Below are 18,344 nucleotides of genomic sequence, written 5' to 3' on the forward strand. Positions count from 1 at the left end.
GCTGAAGGAGGACTGAAAAAAGTGCACTGATGCTTTGATAGAGTTAGTGTTCTCCATTGTGGTCATTGAGCTTCTTGAATAAATGTTACTTGACCCATTTTGTGTTGTCTGTTAATTGTTAACAGGTTTTATGAATCTGAACAGACACTTGATTTTTTTAGGACTTTGCCTGCTTGCGAGAATAAGATGAAACTTAATTTCCCTAAAGCCAAATGTGTTTTCTTGGAGTAAGAAACTTCAAGCAAAATAGCAACTGAAACAGATTGTGGAAGACCTGTGACCAATGTGTGTACACCTATTGTCATGAGTACGTTTTGAGAATAGCTCAGCTCACTTACCTGTGATGGAGTAAAAGCCAGGTGTAGATTTACTAGAAGTGGTAAAAGGGGTCTTCCCTGGAAAATGTGTGTTGTTTGTGAGCTGCCCAGGGAAAGCTGTGCTGGCTTTCAGGCTTGGCTCTGTTCCTGCGTGGGAGTGCAGAGCCTATAGCTCCTATGGGCAGTGGTCTTCTCTTCCCTGGGGGCAGCTTTGTGGTCTCCTGTGGGTTCAGAGAGAGCAGCCTAAGCAGAACCTACTTGATAATTTTGGTCCAGCTTTAGCAATGTCTTTGGAAGATTTACTTTGAAAATTGAATCAGTTTAAGAAACTGCCTAATAATGTCTTACTAAATTCCTAGCTTTTGTATCAGTTCTCTTTCTTCTCTAAGATTACTTGCCTCATGAGTGCCAATCCTGTATATTTTAAGCCTTTGTGGTTTAAAGTGTTACTAGAGGAACAAAAGTAGGTAAGTGTCAAATCTCTCTTAACTAATCCCCCAAAGATTCTTCATAATGCATGAAGTGAAACAGTTGGAAAGTATTTTTTAGGACCTTTAAGCAATTAGTAGGCTCTTCCTACTGTTAGGTGTGGTACAGAATAATAACAATGTAAAGATACAGGCAGGTGAACTTGAAGGAACTTTTACAGGATGATTGTTACCTTCATGAGAAATGAATGGGTTTTCTGAGGATGATTGTGCTATGCAGGTCTGTGTGCAGATTGCATTCTTCACTGTGAGGGTTTACAGAATCTGTCAATCTTTGGAATAGGGTCAATGCACTAAATACATTGGTGGTGGGAATTCTTGTGCTGTGAAAGACTTGGGGAAAACAGCTGTCTGAGAGCATTGAAGGTCACCTGGCCATGTGTGCTGCCAACCTTTTCACTGATAGTCACTGCAGCTTATTAGAGTCACTGAGAGAGTCTCCTACTGTGGTGGGAGAAACAAGGCTGTCTTACCTAAGTAAAAATCAAAGTCTACTTCTTGAAAACTGAAATTGTGCCAGAAGGCAAAAATAACATTCATGACATTAGCAGCCTGGGGCTTGTCTAGGGGAGCAGGGAACTTGTATTCTGCCTCCAGAATGAGGCATCAGCAAATCCAGCTCCTCACCCCACGTAGCAGTACGCTAGTCCTGGTTTTCAGCATATGCAGATGGTCAAATAACTTTAAATTCAAATTTAGGGATTTCAAGCCAATACTGTATCCTTACATTGTGCATTGTAAGTTCATGATTTGTTAGTACAGATTGATTGTATGAATTTCAAATGATGCCTGGTTTCAAGAATATTTTTTGTTTGTATTAAATGTAATAGAAATATTCAAGTGTTGGGATGTGTTTGTTTTCTTGTTTGTTAATATCAAACCAGTGCAATGCATCAGCACAACAACATGTGTTGAGCAAGTACTTTTTTGTCTATTAATGCCCTAAATAGTAACAGTCAAATTAACAAAACAAACAAACAAAAAACCAAACAACAACTTTGTGCATTTGGCTGCTATTTCAAAAGATGTTGAGGAGTGAAAATTTTACAGAAGAAATTATGAACAAAGTGTAGAGAATCAGTGCATTGCAGTTCCATAATGCTCTTAGTTTAAACCAACCTTCTTCACCCTTTTGAGGTTTGCCATTGTGTTCTTCGGGATCATCTCTTGTTGTTGTCAAGTACAATAGATTCTTTTTATCCAGGGTTTTTATTTTTCTGCAGGTGGCCTAAATTGTCAAGGGCAAGGTAGAAGGTGATCTTTGCCCACCATCACACTGAGCATAGTGTAGGCATAGACATGATGCCCAGTCTCCAGTTAGTTTTACCTGCATTCTGCTACAATGATAGTTGTTTCTTTTGCTTTATCTTGATACTACTTTCTGTCAAGCTTGTGTTCTAAATGTCCTGTGCATGTGCATTTACTGTAGTGGATTTGCAGTTAAGTTGTTGTCCTGTTTTGTGAAACTGCTTGCTTTAAACTATGCACATTTCCTCATAGGGCTGTTGATAACTATGATATCTGGACATGTAGCCAAAAAGTTGTTTGTGGTTCACAGTGTTTTAAACTTGTCTTGCAAATATTTTTTTCCTACAGTTAGGCTTTCTTTAAAAAATGAAATGATTTAATTGCACAGATTGTTGCATTGTCTAGCACTGTCAGTTAGGTGGGATGTTGAGAGCATGTGTAAGGATTACTTGCTAACTTGCTGCTTGTGTCTCTCAGATGTGTATTCTGATTATTTTCTAAGCTTTATGCCCGTTTTTTTAGTAAGTAATAGTCTAATACCTTGGGTAGAATCCTAAAATGGTTTGGGTTGGAACAGACCTTAAAGATCCGCCAGTTCCAATCCCTAGACCAGGTTGTTCAGAGCTCCCTCCAGCTGAGTCTTGAGCTCCAGGGATGGGGAGTCCACAACCTCTCTGGGCAACCTGTTCAGCGCCTTACCACTCTCACAGTAAAGAATTAATTTTTTTAATATCCCGTCTAAACCTGCCTTCCTTCAGCTTAAGGCCCTTGTCCTGTCACCATGTGCCCTTGTGAAAAGCCCCTTTCCACATAAGCTCAGTAGTAAACTCTTTTTGGGCTATAGACAGTTCTGTGTTCTGTGGGTGCAGATTTAGAAAAATAATAATTTCCACTGGTTTAGATTAATCACTATTCATTTTACTACACTTTTTTGCTTATTTTCTATCTATAAGCTGCAGTCAAGGTAGGATGCTTTATGAAAGGTTCCATTTGCAACCTGCTCTGACGAGATGACAAAGTTAAGGCACTTTCCTTGATCTTGACAGCACTCTGGATTCAGCTGTGTTGTTCATTAGAAGGATTACTTGGTGTCTTCATCTGTTGAAACAACTTTTTCTCTCCAAGTAACTCAGAGTAGACAAAATTACACATATCTTTGTGCAGGAGACAAGTGAAAGTCAATTGTTCTGATATTGATATTATGAATCAGACTTCCTAATTTATGAAGGCTTGGCGAGTTTGAATTTTGTATCCTGTGTATGGATGTTGCTGGGGTTTTTTGGTCAGGGAATAAACAATGGTATTTCTTCTTGTAAAATGTGTCTAAATATTTTTTTCTCATGCCCTTTTTTTTTCTTTCTGCAAAATGGAAAATTATTTTAAGGAAAAGCTAGAGAAGCTGATGACATAAATGTTACTATGTATTTACATAAGTTTATTTTGGGCATAAAGTTTGTCTCCAACTTTATGCATTTTTGAAAGCAGCTTGACCAGACCTACTTGAAAAGCTTTGGAAGGGCTGGAGACCTCTTTGAGTTCTTTATTTCTTTAAAGGTCCTGGAGGTCTCTGCATCTCTTTGATGTATAGAAACAACAGAAGCTTCTTTGTTTGAAGGCGATACATAGCTGTTGGCTCATTTCTAGTGTTTTCTCAAAATAATTCAAAGCAGGTCTTTTAAATGAAAAGAAATGCTTGCAAAGATCTGCAAATATAAATTCTGTTAAAGACCATAGCTTTTCTGCAATCATCTTGGTGAACTTGTGTCTGTCAATCAGGAACACTCTAGGCTTGTTGTAGATGAGTACTGCATAAAAAAAAAGTAAAGTAGATTGGTATGGATTCACACTGCAGATCTTTGATCTGTATGAGTATTTTGAACACAAACTACTCATTATTTCTCTATTTCTTTTTTTTTTCCCCCACTATATAGATATTATAAATGTAGGTGTAGCACTAATAGCTTGTTACTGATAAGCTTGTTGCATTTTTAAACTTTTTATACTCCATCTTACACAAAATATTACACTGTTTAAATTACACATTTCAGATACCAAGAAAGAAATATCTGCTCTATACAAATCCTGAGATTATTCCAAAAAATTAGTTTTTTCCTTATTGCTGCTGCTGGACAACGCCTTGCGTGGCTTTGCTTTATTTAAGAAAAGTCAAATATCTTTAAATTGCTTTTCTAGAATTAATTTGCTCTAAATTTGGGCATTGGGATCTAATATATTCCAGATATTGCTTTCCAAGCCTTTAGGCATCTTTTTAGTATCAATTTGAAAATAAGTTTCAAATAGAATGATATTGAAGTGTTTCTGAATCCGAGGGTAACAAGCTGCATGACAGGATGGTAGTAAGAAGGGCCATTCAGCATTTACCTGAATCCTTCATCAGTATTTGCTTGAAATATTTGCCTTAGTGTCTGGAGAGATCAGAGCTATTTTATGCCACATAGGATGTGAATTGCAGAGATTTATTTTTAGATTAAAAAATCATATTGAACAATATTATTAAGGGTATCTTTTTCATGGAGAAATAGCAGATATTCCTCACAAATATAGTGTATAAAAATGCCTTTGAGTAATAGTTTACCTTCCATTTACTCAAAATTGTCTAAGAGTCTCTGCTAGTGGCTAGTGCAAACTAGTGATTGTGGTTTTAGCTCAAGCTGTGCTATGTTTATCAGTGTCTCCCATGGCCCTTAACTGGTTTGTTTTGCTTCTTTCAAGACTGTGGTTGGTGTAAGTTGAAGAAGCAAGGCAGAGACTCTAGCAATGCCCTTAACATAATACAACAAAGAAATAACATTATGACAAAAGTTTTAAAGATAAATAACAAATTACTTCTCCCTTCATTCAGACAACTCTTATCTCTAATGGGCTTCAGCAGAAAAGAGGAGGCTTGGTTTTTAATTTGCTTCTAAACATTGTGGTTAATGGTGAGAAAAAAATTAATTTTTACATTGGCTTATTCAACCTGAGTAGTGTGAAAACTCTTGTAAAAACAGCTTCTTCCTTGGATATCTTATTGTTTTTTAACAATAGTTAAAAATTGTCCAGTGTTCTATGGAGTTTTTTCAGATGATAAAGGAAAATTAGTTTGGGTGAGATGCTGCATTTGATGTTATCTCTGTTACAATGAAGATCAGGTAATGTGTTTGGTACCCGTGTTCCTCAATCCTCACAAGTATGAGAAATTGCACAAAAAATATACTAAGCAAAATGGGCATAAAGGCCAAGAACGTCTGCCATTTGAAAGTATGTAATGCTTAAAATGACAATTGATACATAAGTTTCAAAATTTCTGCTGAAATTAATGGATTTTATTAATTCTACTTTTCTAATGGCTTTCTTCTTTCCTAGGCACGAGCTTTAACACCTCAGACAGCAGAAACAGATGCAATAAGATTTTTGGTTGGAACACAGTCTCTTAGATATGATAATCAGGTAATTTTTCTGTCAAATATCAATTGTAATTTTTACCACTTTTTGTAACATTGTTCTGGTATCATCCCTCTTCCTTTCCTGTTGAGTATGAGCATTGACAGTCAAGTGAAGACTTCTGTTGGTAGAATGTAAAGATATTGATAGGAAATGGAGGTGAATGAAAGCTGTGTGTACTTTCTGAATATCATATCCCTCTTCTAAGTTGTATGATTAAATCAGATTGGTTTAGTAAAGAAACTGCCATAATTTTGTTAATTTAAATCTATAGATGCTCTGGAACTATCTTTAAATCCCTGAAGAGATGCAAAGTAAAACAAAATTCTTTAGGCCTTAATTGCTTCTAATGGGATTCTTGGTACATGCACAGTTCAGTGTACATGTTGCTTTATAAACTGGATTTTTCAATATTCATTATTGGAAATCAGCTGTTTCCTTCCTGATCATTCAAACAATTCAAATTAAAATTTGAGTGACTTTCATGGCTCAGTTTCTATAGGGCTGTTTCTTCTGAGGTGAAGTCTTTGAGTTGTAATTATACAGCATATTTAATTTTTGTGACTGAATTTCAGTAGAAATCATACTGAAACAAGTTCTTGAGGCTGAAAGGGTTAGAAGGCAGTACTGAGTGCAGGTGGCAAGGCTTGTGTGGCAGGAGAGCTGCAGGGGTGGCTCTGAGAAGAGGCCAGGGGTTGCCTGTGCCAGACACGGCTGGTTCCAGTGAATCCTCCTCAGGACACAGGTGAGTCAGTTTGCCGTGAAGGCCCTGTGCTGAAGCAGAGGAACAGAGTGAGATGGAAAGAGCATCAGAGAGAAAACACCCATAACCACCACTGCCCCACATCCCCCTGCCCCACTTGAAAGGATCAGAGGAGTCTGGGTTGAAGTCCAGCCTGGAAAGTGGGGGAGAGAAGGTACTTGTTTATTTGAACTGCCAATGAACTAATTCCTTCACTCAAGTCAAGCCTGTTTTGCCCAGAAAATTAGTTAGTTAGTGGCCTCCCTGTCTGTAGCATGGCACATAAACTGTCTCATTCCTGTTCTTCCTGGTTTCTCCCCATCTTTCCTGGGGAGAGCAGGTGTCTGGGTGGGAGCCTGTTAGCCAAGGCTGACACCCACCACAGAAGTCCCTGGCATTGAATGGAGTGACCAGCTCTTAAGAAATGGCCTGTAATGGGCTACACAAAATCACTTGGAACTACAGCTTTGGGACATGTCAGCTGTCAATTCCCAATTTGAGTTCATTACTCAATGATAAGACTGGATAAGACTCAAGAAAAGTTATTCCAAGGATAAGGGGGATGGAGTATTCAGTTTATTTCCATTTCAAGTAATACTTGGGCAAGGAGTAACAAAATAAATGGCAGACACACTTAGTTAAAATTAAAAGTTCAATGCACACAGTTATATTTTTGATTGTGCTGTCTCTTGCTCTTCAAATATTTGGTATAATGTGGGGGGTTTTTACTGTTATTTCTGTGATGGTCTTACAGCCTGCTCAACTAATTAAATCCTGATACAAAATTGATGTAGAAGAGTGGTTCTCACCAGTTGATTGCCAACAGATCTTTAATAATTTAAATTTTTTGATTTTGAAAAGTTTATTTTGTATATGCTATGTATTTTAGAAATGTTTGCATGTGTTTCAACTTCGAGTATGCTTTTCTTTCTCCAGGGAATAACATTAGCAATAGAAATGGAGGACAATTTCTAGTGTATTCACAAATGTTTGGAGGTTATTGGCCTTTAGCTGTGCCTCAGGCCATCATTCCTTCTCAGCTAGTTCCTCAATCCCCAAGAAGTGCCCTAGGCTCAGCTCATTATAACTTAATTCAGCACTAGGTTCTCTACATTTACTTAAAAACTTTTTTAGTTACCTGACCAAACTTATGAGCTTTTCTTGCAACACTTAATACTTTACTAAGTCCTGCACAGCAAGAGGTTTTATCATCTGCAGATTATTTCTTCCCTTCTGGTCATGGGCAGGTATAGTGCAAATGAAAGAGCAATAATTTTACAGCTGGCATGATAAGTTTTGCCTCATTGAGGTATATTGCTGTATAAAGCAATTTTAGGTATTCATAGAATATATTTTAGGTGAAAATATTTTCCTATTAATACTAGTATTTCAAAGGAAAGGAAAATTTTTATAAGATTTTGCATTAGGTTAGTGTTTGACATATTAATAGTGTATAGGACTTGGCATTTGGTCCTCATATCATGCTGCAAATGGTTTAAGGAGTAGCACTGTGTTCTGTATGGTGTACTTTTGGAACTTTTGTCCTCAGTACTTTCATTGTTGCTAAACTTTGTGTTTATTGTACCCATTGGAAATATCCAAGTATGTAATTTATTCTTTCCTCATCTCATTGTCAGAACTCTTCAAGTTATTTTCAGTCTTGTATCTTAGAACTTAAAATACTTATTTTCATGATTTATGTAGTGCATTGCATCTGCTGTACTCAGCACCTCAAACCTTGTGTTCAGTTCTGGGCTCCTTGCTGCAATGAAGGCTTTGAGGTGCTGGAGTGTGTCCAGAGAAGGGTGATGGAGGTGGTGATGGCTCTGGAGCACAGCTGTTCTGAGGAGCAGCTGAAGGAGCTGGGGTTCTTCAGTCTGGAGAAAAGGAGCCTGGGGAGGGGTGGTGGTGTCTTATCACTGTCTACAGCTGCCTGAAAGGAGGTTGTGCCAGGTGGGGGTCGGTCTCTTCTCCCAGGCAGGCGATAGGACAGGTGAGAAAAAAATAGTCAAATAGCCTTAAGTTACACCAGGAGAAGTTTAAGCTGGATATTAGGAAAAAATGTTTTCATGGAAAAGGTTTTAAAGCATTGGAAAAGACTGCCTAGGAAAGTGGTGGAATCATCATCCCTGGAAGAGCTCAAAAAAGTTTGAATATGGCACTTGAGGACATGGTTTAATGGTGTACATGGTGGTGTACAGTATTGGGTATTCAAATACTTTCTATGCAATTTCTGTTGTCCTTCGTATTTAGTGAGTATTCCATATATCATGTATTCAAATCAGTAGGAAGATTCTTAGTGAAAAAAACATTGGAGGAACTTTTGCAGTTCTTTTTGTTCTGCTGATCAACTTACTATGGTAGGTAGTGTTCATTGGCTGGCCTTGCTGTGAAAGCTGTCATTTTTCAACTCACAAAATGTAAACAATACTGCTGCATCAGAATTAAATTTCATATTTCCCAAAAATCTCAGCCTGGGCCTTTCATGAGCTTCCTTGTGTTCCACCACTTTAGAGCTGTCCATGTTGTCAGCTGAATCAGAAATGTAACAGAGAGAAAGCAGGCAGAAATTGGTTATCTGTGCCTTCAAAGGGCTTCAGGTGGGGTAAAGAGCACTGCCTTATGTGCTGAGTGTCTTTCAACCTGGTTAGTGTGGGAAGAGATGTGTGTGGCTGCAGGACATGGGGTTTACATCTATGGTTCACTGTCTCCGGTGAGAAACTTGGCCTGAGTTGCCAAAGGAGACCCCAAACAAAAACAAGGTATGAGATTAAACTGATCTTTTTTGTCACTCTAGGATGGACGTGCAGTGTTAGGATAGATGGAAGGTGTTCTGATTCTTAAATAGATTCCTAGGTTCAAAGCAGCAAATGAAGTCTCAAAAGACAATTTGCTGATCAACTGCAGAGGCAGTTCTATGCCTGGGATGACAAAATGGAAGAATAATATAGGTGATGTGGTGCAGGATTATATTTGAAGGAGTTTCTGATGACTGTTTGAACAGTAAAATAAAAGGTAACGTGTAAACTCATCCCCTTAAAAACAATAGTGTTAAGATGAAGTTAAGATGAAGAAGAGACCTATATTGCAACTTCTGTATTTTAATAAGATCATCTGCATTTCTGCATAGCTAAGAGCTTTGCAGTGATTCAGTAAACTTAGTAAACTTGATTCAGTCATGATGATAGGATAACTCTTCGCTTTTTTTCCCTCTTCATTTTTCACCCAACTTTGAAAATTAATTTTTAATGAGGATACAGTTCTTCAAAATTTGTGAGTCTTCTAAATTTATTTGTCCACTGTTGAGCTTAGGGGAATTAGTATCATGACTAAAGTTCCTTCTGTACGTTATGCCAGGCTAAAATCTTCCTAAATTCCTTGTATTTCTCCAGCAGCTATAGAAGAACAGCTGACTAAAAAAAGGGAGGGAAAAATGGTAGACCTGTTAAAAAAACCCCAAAAGCATAGAAAGAAACCTGCAACAAACAAAAATTAAAATAATGAAAAGCAAACTTCATTCTGTCTTTTAAAAATATTATCTGTATATTTAAATAATGTTTTTCTTCATCTTTTAGTACTTTGTTTCCATATAGTATGAAATGAGTAGATTTGTATCTTGGTAGTGATATGTGACTGCTAAAGTGAACTGTCAAAGTTTCTTACTGAGTGTAAAGTACTTGCTTCAAGAAGAGTCCTTTCCCTCTCTCTCCTTCTTTCTTTGTAGATGATTTGAATTATATGATTTGGATACAGAATTGGTGCAGACATTTAGACTAAGGATTGTAATGTTGTTACTTTTGTTTATTGCTATAAGAAGCATTGAATTGTAATATGTGGCTTATTTACTATTAGCCATAAAATGAAAAATCACCTTCAAGCTTTATCTTGAAAATTGAGAATAAGCAGGGTATTTCCTCAAAGAGGGAAATGGCTTGTGTTTTCCTAAAAAAGTTAATCCTGCATGAAATCAATGATATAGTAAATTGTTATTATAACAATTAATTAAAGTAGATATCGGTTATAAAAATCTCATTAAAGCGTTCCATGTAGTCATTGTCTATAATTAAGACCCACAGGAAAACATTTGAAACCCTAATGTTGTATTTTATTGTATTTGCAGATTCACATCATAGATTTTGATGATGAAAATAACATTATAAACAAAAATGTTCTTCTTCATCAAGTGGGTGAAATTTGGCACATTAGTACAAGTCCTGCCGACAAAGGTGTACTTGCAACCTGCTACAATAAAAGTAAGTCCTTTTTAAATATGCCCAAGTTGTACAAATGCTTTGATATTTTTGAATGTGTCAAGTTCAAACCTCTAGCTAGGTGTAGACGCTTTCAGTTGGAATGACCAACATAAGCATTTCTAAGAAAATCTGCAAAATTTAATTATACCTCATTTGTGTCATGTCCTTCAATTATCTTGGTTAGAAGTCCACTTCTGCATTCATGTTAAGAAAAGCAGCAAAATAAGCCTTATGTTTGGCTAATGAATGCAAAGCATGGCAAATAAAATATATTCCTGTTACTTTAAGCATAATTTTTATTGATGTTTGCTTTTAAAAGTGCAAGTAAATGTCTTTCAAAATGTGCTGGTATCAAGCTTAACATAAAACTGCAGATGAAGTTTGTATATAATGTTATTTTTCATATTTGAAATGCAGGTATGCCTACAGAGGGCTGCAGCTTCTTATCTAAATATTTTCTCAGTAGGAATGTTCCTTGTCTAACCTTACCATAAGTGCACACAGCTATTGAGATTAAGGGTCTCTGTGCAATTCCTGAGGCAGATGTGATGATTTTCTATCATAGGACTTGAGAAATCGACTTGCATCACTCAGGGAAGGGACTGATTTTTCTCTCTGACAAGAAATCTGAGGTGTCATTTGAAATAAATATTCTTTCATCCAGTCAATATTCATCTGTTCTTTCATGGAAATGCAGTCCAAGAGTATAACAATTACAGATTTAGTTTCAGGCTTTGTACATTGGTGAACAGCTGTAGTGATGTGTGTTCCTGCTGTTCAGCCTTCTGATTATATTAAGGAGAGGATTCCAGGATTGCCTAGTTCTCCTGAGTCTTTTAAATTGAAAGAAAACTGCTAAAATTTGAATTTATTTTGCAAATCTTAGGTGATTTTTTTAAAACCAATGATAGTAGATAAGTTAAGTAAGTTTTTCCATGAAATGATTTTGGGCATTTTGAGACCCTTTCTGTGATATTTCCAATTTCCTTTATTTGACCTAATAAATCACATGAATGTTTTCTATTCCAGATTATTTGTGTTCTAGATTTAGTTTATCTGATTTCTTAATATTAAGCTCTGTTGTTTAGTCTTCATGCATCTTACTTTAGAATTATCAGCCATTAGCTTTCTGCAGAAAACAAGTTCTCATTCTCAAATGGAGATTACTGACTCTAAATAGCAGTGTATGGAACTGAGAGCACACAGTGTGGGGCTCTGTAATAAGGAATACTGAGTTCAGCAGACAACTTATTTCAAGTAGTAATGCAACCAAATTAAGCAATCGAAACCTTTACAACTCTTAATGTGTTGCATTTCTTTGTTGTTTTAAAATGACTCAACTAATTTTCTCATTGAACTACAAGTCAAATGAGATGTACTTTCAGCAATAGCTGTAAGTATTGTGCCCGTCTCTTGTGTCAAGACTTGAACGTTGTTGAAACTGGGAGATTGAAGAAATGTGAGATGTGTCCACTATTAATAGCTGTTTTTTGAAGTTGCTTAAAGAAGTGATAAAATGTAGCATTGAAGAGAAGACAATTACGTACATTTTCCATTTCCTAGCTCACTGGATAAGGTAATAGAATAGGGTGAAATTTCCTCTTCTATATTGGGAAAGATACTGAGTTTTCTTTTACTCTTGCATATTTGCAAAGAGTTATCATAACTGATGTATTAAAAAAAAGATGTTGTAGGTGCAAATAGGTGTCCTGATTTTGATTTTTGTTAGGAGGAATTTGCCTTTTATATAGGAAGTTTGGGGAATATGAATTTCTTTTTTCAAATGCAGTGAAAATCTTTCCATGTTATCCAGTTGTTATCATCCCCTGTTACGTTATTGAGACATTGAGACTCTTATTTATTTTTTACTTGACTGCTTGATAGTTAATACTACTGGCTGAAAGTCACAGATGACACCAGCAATCTTGCTTTATGTTTTGAAATACAAATGAGGTGCTGGTTTGCTTCTCTTTTTTCATGAGGGAATAAATCTTAGCAAAATAATGTAATATGCAAAGCTTTTTGGTAATTTCTTCTGAGTGCTCAGAATTCTGCATGGGAAATGGGTGAGTGCATTCAGCTGGTAACAGTGGATTTTCTCTGGGGTTAAGGTCCATACATAAAGTTTAAGCCATCTCTATCTTTGAGAAGAGTGCTGGTGTAAGGATGCTCGGAAGTTTTTACAACTCTGGTTGAGAGATGCCTTGAATTGATATACCGGAAGTCTTAATCAAAACTCTAAAAATCCTCTTATATGGGGAAGTTCCTACATTTGATTTGGTTTTGTTGTTCCTGTTTTGTTTTTGGTGTTGTTTTTTTGGTTTTTTTTTTTTTTTGGTTTTTTTTTTTTTTGGTTTTTTTTTTATTTATTTCAAATACAGTATTTTAACTGCTATTAAAAAATCCCACACCATCATGCTTAGATCTGAAGGTTTTTCCCATGTGTGTGGATATGTAAATGTGTATGGGTTGTTTTCTCCTGAAACATGTGAGTAGGAAACCTCATTCAGAAGTAGAAACAATCTAGCCTTGTCACTCTCTGGGAGCATGTTTTTTTTTTTTCCTCCTGCCTTCATGGATATGTGAAATACTTTTACTTGTCCTTGACTTATAAGTGAAAGAGTCATAAAGAGGTATAACTTAAAATGTATTTATTATTTATTACACCTAATGAAGAACAAAGTCATGTACTTATGAGTCATAATGGCTATGCTTCTATGTCAATAAAAAATAATTTGCTTGTTGTCCACTAAATTATTTTCTTTAAGTGCTTACTTTTGATAAAATCAGATTTTTTGCCCCTAAGTGACTAAACTTGCAGCAACCATACTTCAGTCATTGTTTTGAGATAAACTTTTGCTTTTAGAAGCTCTCAGCAAAATATGTCCAATGTGCCAAGTATAGCACATTTCCATGACTGGATGCAGACTCTTTTTTGGCTTTACTGCCTTTTTACATGAAGTCCATCAGAATATTTACTGACATTGATTTTACAAATCTTTAAATTCTATGATTTCAAGAAAAGAATGTCCCCCTTAAAAGTAAAAATAAGATGGCTCATCTTCTTGTTCACAAGAAGTCACAGGAAAATTTAAATCCTTGCTGAATATGTAATTTGGGAACTATATCCTCTAAACAGTGAAGTTAAATAAAAGGGTGCTCTGTATTCTTTGTTCAAGATATTTTACTAGAGTATCAATGTGTAACTAGGTTTTAAAAAAGAAAATACCTTCCTGACTCTAAGGACAAAATGAAGGAAACAGCCTTTTTTTGTTAGCATCAGTATTTACAACTTTGTCTAATTTTGACATTGAAAACATACAAGGCTTTATTAATGATTCATTCTCAATTATGGCATTAACATAACTATGACATTAACTCAATTATGACATTAACATAATTGTTCCAGTAGCATTGGAACAATTGTGTCTTTGGATGTTAACCAGAAATTCCATTTTCTGGGATGTTTTGTCTTAATGTAGAGAAAAAATTGTGGAACTGTCTCCCCTCATGCCCCTCCTCATGCACACACTTCAGAAATACTGACCTAATCACATAATTACAAAGGGAGAACTTATTAGACTCAGTTCCTGCCTCAATTGTAGTTGTTCCCACCCTCACTGATCATGAATGTGCCACTTAGGAAATTTTATACTGTTATGACTGATATTATAGGAAGATGATTTTATTCTCAAGTGTTAGGCTTACTAGTTATGTATAATCTTGTCCAACCCCCAGAATCAGGAATTTGCTATGCTGGTGGCACAGCAGTTGCCTGTGCTACACATTTCTAACTCACTCACCAATATTTTGTGCTAGAAATGTATTAAGAAAGACTATCCTGGTGTAACTGACATTGCTCAGAGACAGAATGTGTCTTCAGGAGACACTGAGAAGTAGCTCCTCTTTTTGCAAATGTGTTTGGCAGCTAATTGATGTTGTGAGAATTAGCAATGTTATATTTTATCACAGATTCCCTAGGTGAAGAGAGAAAGTGCATAAATATATGAAAGAAACTAAGTATAAGAGGAGAAAAGAAGGATTATAGTCTGAATATCTCAGGGGCAGGGGAAGAAGGCTTTGTAAAATTAATATCTGAGGTATCCAGAAGAACTCATCACTATTAGTTTCGTGACATGTTGATGCATCATTTTTCTCTTCTACTACAGCAGATCAACTGACTTAAAACAGGGGTGTGGTGTTATTGTTTTTTTTTTCTCTTGAAGAGAATAAGATTGTTACTGACAGCTTTAAAGTAGGTAAAAATCAAGGGGAGAAATTAGTTTGGTAGTCTTCTTGCTTTAGAAGTTATATTAGATTGTTAAAGTTCAGTATGAGACAGATCAGGTCTTAAAAAAATTAAAAGGTTGGATTCTTGAGAGAACAATATAATTTAGGGATGTTGTTTGGGTCATGACAATAAAAGTGACTATAAGATAAAGTGCTACAGTTGCATTGTAATTTGTTTAATGCCTAATCCCTGAAAATTTACATGTGCTTATTTGCCTGTGATACTTACTAATATCCTAAATTTATGTTCAACAAAGCTGAAATCATATCATTTGCTTTACAGTAGCCCAGAATTAAAATGGAGGATGCTGCATTTAGTGGAAAATCTCTGTCAGAACAATTCTAGGAACTTTACACCTTTCTTCTTTTTACTGATCTGGTTAGTTGTAGTCAGTTGACTATTCTCTTTTTTATTACTTTCATTAAATTAAAATTGGACAGATTGGCACTTCTAAAAAGTGAATAAGAAAGGTGACAAAGTAATTAAGGAGATCATAGCATTTCTTAGTAGAAATCCACACTTAAATATCAGAAAAGAAGAATTATGGGGTGGGTTTGAGGGTCAGGAATGTACCCTTCAAATAATGATATGAACCAAGGAGAATGATGGTACACTAAATATAGTAAGTTTAAAAATGAACATAAATTAGTCTTCAAGAAGTTGGTAACTAACCAAGCACTGTCTTCAACTGCTAAGGGGAAAAATCATTTCACACGTGTATTCCTACTCCAAGTTTGAAAGGAGCTTGCTTCATTATTCAGAAGAGCATCCTAGCCTACTCTAGGATAATTTTTTCTTTGTGAAAAGGTGAAATGACAAAACCCTGTAATTTACACTAAAGGGGAGTATCTCGGAAACTAGAACAGTAGAGACCTGACAAAGTGCTAGACTCCATTGGAAAATTATCTGTATACAGTCTCAATACTGCTCAAGTTTCAGGCTATAGGAGGGGAATTCAGAAAGCCATTTCATAGACTTTTAATAATGTTCTGAGGCAACAAGAAATACTAACAGTCAGTGGGCTAGGGTGTGTTTAATATTTTTTGTATGTAAAGTATGTGATGGAAGCCTCAGCTCTAGAAATAGCTGAAAAAATGTGGATCCCTGCATTGATACAATGATTAATATGATGTTGGGTAATACTTGGAAGTATATTGATGATGCCCATTTTGTAACTCCTGCTTGTCATACACTGTTATGGGATGTTTGAAAAATTTCCAAGTTAGGTGGATTTGCAGTGGTGGGTGCACATTTTATGTGGGTTCAGGGGCTGGGGGAGTCATGCCTTGAATTTGCTTTGTTTAATTCAGAACTTATTTTTAATCTGTTGCCTTGTTTATACATCCCTCCCTGTCTCTCATCTGCTGTTTTGGGATGCTGTTAAAATGGAGGCAGACTACTTCCTGTGGACTTATAAAGTAAACTTCAGCTACATCATTAAAGTAATGGGGAATTCAGAGGGATTTTCTGTAAGCTGTTTAAAGAGTTCTACAGCCATTTGCCAGCAATGGATGGCTTCTTTTCTAGTGAGTCTTGGATCTGGTCTCTGTGGACCAGAATACTAAGTAGAAAGGTTGAAGTGAATGATCATGGTGATGAATTTGGGGAAAGCTGTCAATCTAAAATAATGTTTTATAAATATAATTATAGCTTATACAGCATTATTTGCAAAATCTGAATATGGTTTTCATTATATCCTATAAGCTAGAATTAACCCCCAGATTTGTGCATTGTTCTGAGATACAGATGAATCTATTTAGCGTGTCAGCAAAGAAACTGGTGGTTTGTTTGAATTTTGATACTGTGTAATGGCCAGCCACTTGGGTAGTTACTGTGTTCTGTTACATGTTCTACAGAAACTGAGCAATGGTAAAATTGTTTGGGAAGGGTTAAGGCAAACTGCTGGTGGCTTTGCATGACATGATGGGGAGATAAAGGGGAGGAAATAGAAAAATTATCCAGACTGAAAACTCTGCATAGGTGGAAAATAGTTTGCCTGCTGAATCTCCAATTGGCCCTTGGTAGTGGTCTCCATTACTGCAAAGGTGAATTTTTGGGATGTGATTGCATTGCAGCTACCCTGGGTGCAGGAGAAAGATGTGCTTGGAGGAGCAAGAGTGAAGGACCATGTCTCACAGCATAATTGTGACAATTGTACTGTTGCTGTCACAGGTCTAGTAGGGGAAATGCTTGCTGAAACACAAAGTGAGGAAATTAAGGCAATGGTACAGTTGGAGAAATAAGGAGATCCTGAGGAAGGAGATCCCAAAAACAGCTAAGGGATATGTGAAAACACAAAGAAGTGTGACATGGTAAAATAGCTTTTGGGCAGTCAGTCAGTGGGAGGCTTGAGAAATGTTAGGGATAGCACCCTTAGGTGTTAGCAGAGATTGTCTGCCTATACAAAAAACTATTGTTGTGGTTAAATGTCTGCATGTTTTGGCTTTTGATTAGCATTTCCCTTGTTTTGCGTTTTGTTTCTTCTTTATCTGTGGCAACTTCTGCCATTTTCCTGGATTTCTTCCTTTCTGTGGCATTTACTGAAAGGATTGGTGAAATAATTTGCCAAGATGTTAGATCTATATTGTTGGGTCTAATTTGTAGTTTTCTTGCTGTTAGATGAACAGTGGTCTAGACGCTTCAGCTTCTCTTTTAGCTGTTTTAAACTGTGCCAGCAAACTAAACAGAATGGTTATGCTGATTGTATGCAATTGTAAATTGGGTTGCAAGGGTATTTTCATGACCACAAGAGTACTTTTATGTTGAAAACATGAATTGAAAACCTGAAAATTAGTATGTCACAGTATAGGTGATAAAAACAACAGCATTAAAGTCTGATGTTCGGAATAATTTACTCTAATGATGTCAGGTAGGGTGGAAGCTGATGTGAAAAGTATGTGTGTGAGCTGTATCAACACTGAAAACAATTTAAGAAAACAAGCCTTACCTGCTAGTTTGTGAGGGATAGAACCTGCTGGCTGTGCAAGTCTTAATGTTGAATAATCAGGTTTTGCTATCAATTAGCTGCATGTTTGTTGGGGGGTTTTTTTGGTTTTGTTTTTGTTTGGTTGGTCGGTTGGTTCTTTTTTTACAGCAATATTGCTATAATGAAAATTTTTGCTGGAAATTGTAACCTGTAGAGTAAAATAAATAATCTCAGGATATTAGACTATTGTAAGGTTATATATGTATTCTAATAACTCGGAGCCATGGCATATGCATCAATACATGTATAACCTTACAGTAGGGCCATGGCCTTGGTCTAGGGGCTGACTTGCAGTAGAGCCTACTGCTGAACTGTGAGGGTGCTCCCTGAGCAGTTTTGGTGTGGGCCAAGTTACAGACAGTGATGCCCAGAATGTAGTCCAAGAAATTAATGAGTAGTTGGAGTGTAGCCTCCTTCTTTTAACTTAGCCTCCAAAAATTTTCATTTGATTGTGCTTTCTGGCCTCAGGGCTGGAGAATTGTACCTGACATTATTTTAAGCAAGTTGCCAAAAAAATAAATACCTGTCATAGTTTTCCGTTGCAGACTTCTATAAAATAGAGACTGTTTTTGAGA

At 36.3% G+C, this 18,344-nt stretch overlaps 1 protein-coding gene across 1 annotated transcript in view; it reads left to right on the forward strand.

Annotated features, from left to right (window-relative positions):
- The window catches only part of EIPR1 (EARP complex and GARP complex interacting protein 1), a 72,221-nt gene that overhangs the window by 3,149 nt on the left and 50,728 nt on the right, over window positions 1-18,344 (forward strand). Inside the window, exons 2-3 of the mRNA XM_058019348.1 lie at window positions 5,420-5,503; window positions 10,360-10,492. Coding sequence (XP_057875331.1) covers window positions 5,420-5,503; window positions 10,360-10,492 — 217 coding nt within the window. The remainder of the gene's footprint in view (window positions 1-5,419; window positions 5,504-10,359; window positions 10,493-18,344) is intronic.

This window comes from Melospiza georgiana, chromosome 3 (assembly GCF_028018845.1).
Source record: "Melospiza georgiana isolate bMelGeo1 chromosome 3, bMelGeo1.pri, whole genome shotgun sequence".
NCBI lineage: Eukaryota > Metazoa > Chordata > Aves > Passeriformes > Passerellidae > Melospiza > Melospiza georgiana.